General features: G+C 47.5%; 1 protein-coding gene across 1 annotated transcript; it reads right to left on the reverse strand.

Moving 5' to 3' along the window:
* Positions 1–3,284: 3,284 nt before the first annotated feature.
* irs1 (insulin receptor substrate 1) lies at positions 3,285–6,595 on the reverse strand (the record flags this gene model as incomplete). The annotated part of the gene is made up of 1 exon (XM_020524106.2): positions 3,285–6,595. A coding segment is annotated over exon 1 (3,271 nt), but the record flags the coding sequence as incomplete, so codon positions are not given.
* Positions 6,596–6,623: the final 28 nt, after the last annotated feature.

Below are 6,623 nucleotides of genomic sequence, written 5' to 3' on the forward strand. Positions count from 1 at the left end.
GTGAACATCTGCTTGATGTGGAAAGTCTTCTTGGGGCCTGGGATGGGATGTAGAGGAAGCCACACCGGGTACAGCGGATCCCAGGTCCCAAGAAGACTTTCCACATCAAGCAGATGTTCACCTGCACATCTGCCAATGTGGTATACTGCATCCGCTGTACCCGGTGTGGCCTCGTCTACATCAGGGAAACCAAGCGGAGGCTCGGGGACCGCTTTGCAGAACACCTACGCTCGGTTCGCAATAAACAACTGCACCTCCCAGTCGCGAACCATTTCAACTCCCCCTCCCATTCCTCAGACGACATGTCCATCCTGGGCCTCCTGCAGTGCCACAACGATGCCACCCGAAGGTTGCAGGAGCAGCAACTCATATTCCGCTTGGGAACCCTGCAGCCCCAATGGTATCAATGTGGATTTCACAAGCTTCAAAATCTCCCCTCCCCCTATCACATCCCAAAACCAGTCCAGCTCGTCCCCGCCTCCCTAACCTGTTCTTCCTCCCACCTATCCCCTCCTCCCACCTCAAGCCGCACCCCCATCTCCTACCGACTAACCTCATCCCGCCCCCTTGACCTATTAAATAAAGCTTACATATATTTAAATTTATCTTCCTTTATGTTCCCCACCCCAAAGACCATTTAAGATTCTGACTACACTCAATATCTTCAAAATGTCAAAACAATGCATGAATAAAGCGGTGGAAAAACACAAATTGCATCATTCTGTGATGCAAAGCAATCACAGTTTACATATTTAATGGTGCTGGTCTCTTGCCATTTGATGCACAAACTACATGTTAAATGCATTATATTCCTTCCTTTATGACCGCTAAAAGAAACTTTAGTTTATACCTGCCCTCAGGATAAGGTAGCATGAGATATCACAATCATGTCTCAGACCTATTCTTCTTTCAGCAAACAGATTATGCACTCAAACTCCACTGACTGTGCAGCATAGCTGAAGAAAATCCATTGTTTCTGTTCTTAACAGACAAAATGCTGAGCAGCTGACTGGGTGACATGAATTGTTCATATACAGCAAACCTTTACAATTTGATATACACTTGGAGGGGATTATCCTTAATCAGAAAAGCCAAATTATTATATTTGCATCAGACTATTTCCTGCTTATTACCTCTCAGAAGAAATAGGATACCAGTAGATTGGATATTTACTGATTTGATCCTCTCTGGTATTCTGCCCTATTAAGATTTCTACACGCAAAACTGAGATTCCCTCGTACAAGGCCTTCATTCAATCCTCTGTCAGCACACAACAAAAGTGCACTCGGCAGTTCACTCTTTCTCCCCCAGCATCTCTTCGCACTTGCTGCATTACCATGTGCTGAAAATTTCCTTCAGAGCTTCTTTTTCACAAATGTCAATCTTCCTCGTTAAACAATCTATGATTCACATATATTTTATACATGAATTACTCTTTGATTCCAAAGCTATCCTTCGAAATCTCTCCAAAAGATATGGCTTACTCTGCAAAAGCTTCAACTGTATCCCAATTCATGTTTTCAATGATACATTCTTGAAGGCTCTCATCCCTCCAATTGTTGCATCAGAGAAATGCATGGCTCAGGAAACTTTCCTTAATTCACATTTGCTGAGCAAACAAACGATTTATTTTGCTACAGTACTGTTGCTTCAGTTGTCAAAAAGGTTAAGTGACGTGTGTTTGTGGTGAAATAACAGTCTGCCAAACCATGAAGGCAGCTCAGTGGCTCCACAGATTTCTTCGAAATATTCAATAAATGTTACAGACATTTCACTATTTTTATAAGCATGATACAAGGAAATCTACAAGGCTCCACTGTGTTCCTGCCAAGTCACAGGGAGTGACGATTGGAACTACCGGGTTTAGCTCCTCACAAACTCTGTAGTGCTGATTATTGTAGCTGAAATGATAAGCCAAGCACATTGGCCCTTCACATAATTCTCTCCCCATCCATGTAAGGGGCTGCAAAATAGCAACTTTCATTTGAATTGACAATTTCAAAATCAACTCCCGCTGAGCACAAAGAATTCCATAAACAGACTGAATTTGAAAATGCATATTTACAATTGCTGAACAATTCCTGCAACCAAAGCAACCACTTCAGGAAGCTCAAATTTCTCTTGCTCAATTCAGAAGGCACGATTTGCACATTAAAAAGAATTCAAATCTTAGCTCTTGGGAGCAATATATTCTACAGCATTAACATTTATAGAATCACTTGATTGTTTCTTCACAAGAATAGAGCCCAACAGAATACGAAAATGAAGCAAAGAATCTTCACGAGCAGTTTTCTGTCTATACACCATGTACATACACAATACACATATAATCCAACACTTAGTTTCATGCCTGTGAAACATGGATGACTTACATCCAAGAAGAAAGCGACCTTTCATCTGTGCTGTTTGCAGCCCATTTTGGGCATGTCATGGAAGGACAAAATCACAAATATGGCAATATTCTCAAAGGCAAAACTTCCATGTATGTCAGCACTTGGTAAGCAGAGGCAACTTTGATGAGTCAGACACGTCTGCAGAATGGAAGACTGTATCATACCAAAGGATTTTCTGCACTGCAGAGTAGCCACAACCAATAGCCACAACCCAAAACTCTGCTTCAGGTGTGACATGAAAGCACTGAACATCAAATCTTGCACCAGAAAGACAACTGCTGTTAACAGGGAAAAGTAGTGACATCAGCTGTGGGCTGACATACACCACAATGACAACCAATGGCTAAAACTGCCTGGCATCAGGCACCAACACTGAAAAAAATCCATGATACCCAATAATCATTTCACAGGGACGACATGAAGAAACTGCCTCTCATTGATTGGACTATTCAGACAGAAGCAAAAGCGCACCACATAAAGCTAGCCAATTCCCAAAGCATTTAATTTATTGCATATCCATTCATCTTACACAGATGTAAGGATGCCAATGGCAACGATGAAACATAACCCACAAGTGAGCCAGTGCATTCAGAGGAACAGCTGATATGTAGATTTTCAGAGAGGTTGGGCACGGGATGGTGCTAAAGGGTAAACTTACTGCAATTGTAAATAAAGCTTCAAGTTCAGACGCAACTATATGAAGATACATTTCATAAATTACTCACTCGCTGAAGATCCTGAATTCAAACTGAAGGTTTTTTTCCCCCTTAAACAAAGAAGCTAGAATTGTATTGTACACGTTTGTTTTCAGTCCTTAGGTAAAGGGTATAGAAATGCATTTCGAAACATAACATTTTGAATGCCGGACAAAGAATTTTAAAAATTGCTCACAAAGCAAAATATTAGCATTTAGTTCTGTGCCCTTACCTTCCCTTTCTGTAGGCTTAGCAATTTCATCCGGTTTCTGGAACGTGATGCTTGCATACGAATTCAGTTCATCACCACCACCAGAGGTATTTCCATGAGGTTGATGAGGGGTTATATGCTGAGAGGAGGTCCAACCTTTGTTTTTAAAATCGTTTACCAAGTCCAAATCAATGTAATTCATAACATTTTCACAATCATTCTGCACTGTGGCATCATTTGGTTGCTCTTTGGCACCTGCAACAAGGGAATCACCTGGTTTGTTAAGCCACACATTTTCAAAGGACACTGAACTATGGCGTTTAATGTGATCAACATAAGATAGGGTCATGCCAGTCACATTGGCTGTGGAAGTAAAAGTCTCCGAACTGTGTCTTCTTCTTCCTTGGGGATCAACACGGATAACTTTGGCACCTTGGTTTCGATTAGGGACAAGATTAAGCACAGTAAAGGCACTCCTCCCTGAAATCTGATCCATCGTAGGACCAGCCACGACATCAGAAACAGTGGTCAATGAGCTCTCTTCTGCCCGAGGTAGAACAGAAATGGAAGACGTTATACCTCCACCAACTGTCATCTCTTTATAGTTACTTACTGATGATTCCAGCAAGTCTGTGCAGGTGTTAACTAGCTGCATACTAACATAATCACAGCTTGCCTGGCCTCTATCTTTTCTGCAGGTGCTGGATGCGCAGGCAGTTGCAGAGTTGGTGACGTCCCCTGTGGGTTTTGATACATAACCAAACTTGGACGAGTCCATTCTTGAATTCATATTCATGTATTCTGACACAGGTGGCCTTTGTCGGACAGAATGCATGCCTCCAACTGAAGAGGGCTCAACAAGTGACAATGAACTAGAAGAAAAAGTTTTGTCACTAAATTCAATATTGACATACTCGCCTGGGCTTTTTGGCTCTGGAGGAAGGGGATGCTCGCGTGTTCTGGGCAATGTACTCGCCTTAGTGTTATCGAGTGACAGCCTAGTGGGTCGTACAAGTTTACCTTTCATCGGTACATACAATTCCTTTTTAGCAGAGTTAACTGTATGATGTCCACCATCTTGACCTCCTAAACTATCGCTGCTCGTAGACGAAGAAGAATCCTCACAATACAAAAGACGGCCTGAATTTACAGCAATCCGTAAAGGGGACTCATCATTCTTTCTATGTACGTGTTTAAAGGAGCGAGGCAGTGAGAAGTAAGAACAAACGGGTTTATGAGGTTCTTCAACTGGATTGAAGAAGCAGTCTGGTGGAGTGCTTGTTGTTGAGCAACTTGCTGGAGACATATTTATGTAATCACTGCATGATAATTTCCCATCATTACTCTCAACAGAAAGCTTAGAATTGCCCACATTAGTCCATATTTTCCCATAGTTCACGTTTTCTGGTGAACAGCTGCCACTCGGTGACATCATCATGTAACCATCTTTATGAGAATGTTGGCGTGGATTGATAATCTGCTGTGGGGCAGAAACACTTTTTGGGCTCATTGGCATGTAGTCATTTTTATTGGGTACAGGAGCTACCCCAGGTGACATTGGCATATAACCATCATCCATTTGGCTGTAACGTCTGCCTTCTCCTAACTGGAGATCCAAACATTCCTCGGGGTATGAGTGAGTAGGCACAAAAGCAGAATTTTTACTGGATGACAAGCGACCACTGGGGCAAGATGGAGTCATCTCTGTGTACTCCTCAAAGGTGGTGGCAGATGTTTGAGAAGAGGTCTTTTGGTGCATCATTGTGGGTGGTGAGGTTCCTGATGAATGAGCCCGCTTCCTAAACCCTTTGTCGGAGTCTGCATCCTCAGCTTTATTGGGAGTCCACCTTTGACTGCCCCTGTTTTGGCAACTTGGAGCCAGGCTCGAATGTTTCCCCATGTAGATGTAGTTATTTAAGTCCTGCTCCTCCCTTGCAGGAGGAGTGTGCCCCAAGGAATCTGGGGTGACACTTCTGAAGGAATTCCTGAAATCACACGGGCTGGATCCATACTCATCGGAGGAGATGAAGCCCCCATCGCTGGGTGAGCCCGAGATGGAGGCACTGGACCGCCTCGGGAAGAGGCTGTCGGAGGTGGACCCATGGCCACTGGTACTGCTGGAGGACAGGCTGACGGGGCTTGTGGCCGAAGGGGAGCAGTGGGTGGACGGCATGGGGATGGACCTGCTGTGGTTGAGAGGGGGGTGCAGCCTACAGCCACCCCGGTGCCGGTGAGAGTGTGTCCGGCCGGCACTCGGGCTGACCGGGCTGCCGTCCACGGACGCCGGCCTGGACATGGTGCCCTCGCCGTCGCTGGAGGCTCGCACCCGGAACGAGCTGTGCTTGCCGGCCGGCGAGGTGGCGGTGATGCTCTCGGTACGGGAGCGGCGGCTCAGGCCCACCTGGCTGGGCGGTGGGTTATTGAGGTGCCGCCGGAGGGGCACCGAGATCGGGTTGGAGCTGGACGCCGACTGGCTCTTGCTGCGGGGCCGGAACTCCTCGCTCATGGCCTTCATGGCCTCCAGGATGGTCTCATGCATGTTCTGGGCCACCACCGAGTCATCGACCTGCATCCAGAACTCCCCGGGCCCGGTGACCGCCGACCGGCCCACCTCAATGAAGAAGAAATTCTCCGAGTGCCCGCACCTCCGGATGTTCATCAGCTGCAGGACCACGGCCGCAGCCTCCGAGTTCAGTTTGACCAGGCTGATGGTCTTGTTGGTCAGGCACAGCCGGTAAATACCCACCAGGTTCTTACTGTGACCCAAACCTTTCGGCTTCAGCACCACCTGCCAAACCTCCTTAAAGGCCGGCCCCGGGCTGGCTTCCCCCAGGCCGTCGTCCGCAGACACCGGGGGCCCGGTGTCCCTCTCGGCCCTCTCCTCGGGCGCCTTGGCCCGGTTATGGAGCTCGAGTAGAGCCCGGTACCAGCTCTCCTGCTCTCCCTCGCAGTCGGCAGCCACGGCGAAGTACTCGTCTCGGGTGTAGAGAGCCACCAGGTATTTGTTTTTGGAGTCGGCCCTCTTGTTGATGTTGAAGCAGCTCTCCAGCTGCAGGGAGCGCTTCGGGGCGCCCGCCTTGTGCCTCCATTTCTTCTCGTTCTCGTAGTACTCGAGGCGGGCCGGGCCCAGCTCGCTGGCCGCCCTCAGCACGAAGAAGCGCCGGTGCATGCTCTTGGGTTTCCTCAGGTAACCCGCCTTCCTCACGTCCGAGAGACTGTCCGCGGCCGGGGGGGCCGCCTCAGGCGGCGTCGCCATCCTGTCACGGCCACTCGGTCCCCGCCGCTGCCGCTGTTACTGCACCCCTCACCGGATTCCCCCCCCCC

Source organism: Rhincodon typus, unplaced genomic scaffold (assembly GCF_021869965.1).
Source record: "Rhincodon typus isolate 14 unplaced genomic scaffold, sRhiTyp1.1 hic_rhity00012541, whole genome shotgun sequence".
Classification (NCBI taxonomy): domain Eukaryota; kingdom Metazoa; phylum Chordata; class Chondrichthyes; order Orectolobiformes; family Rhincodontidae; genus Rhincodon; species Rhincodon typus.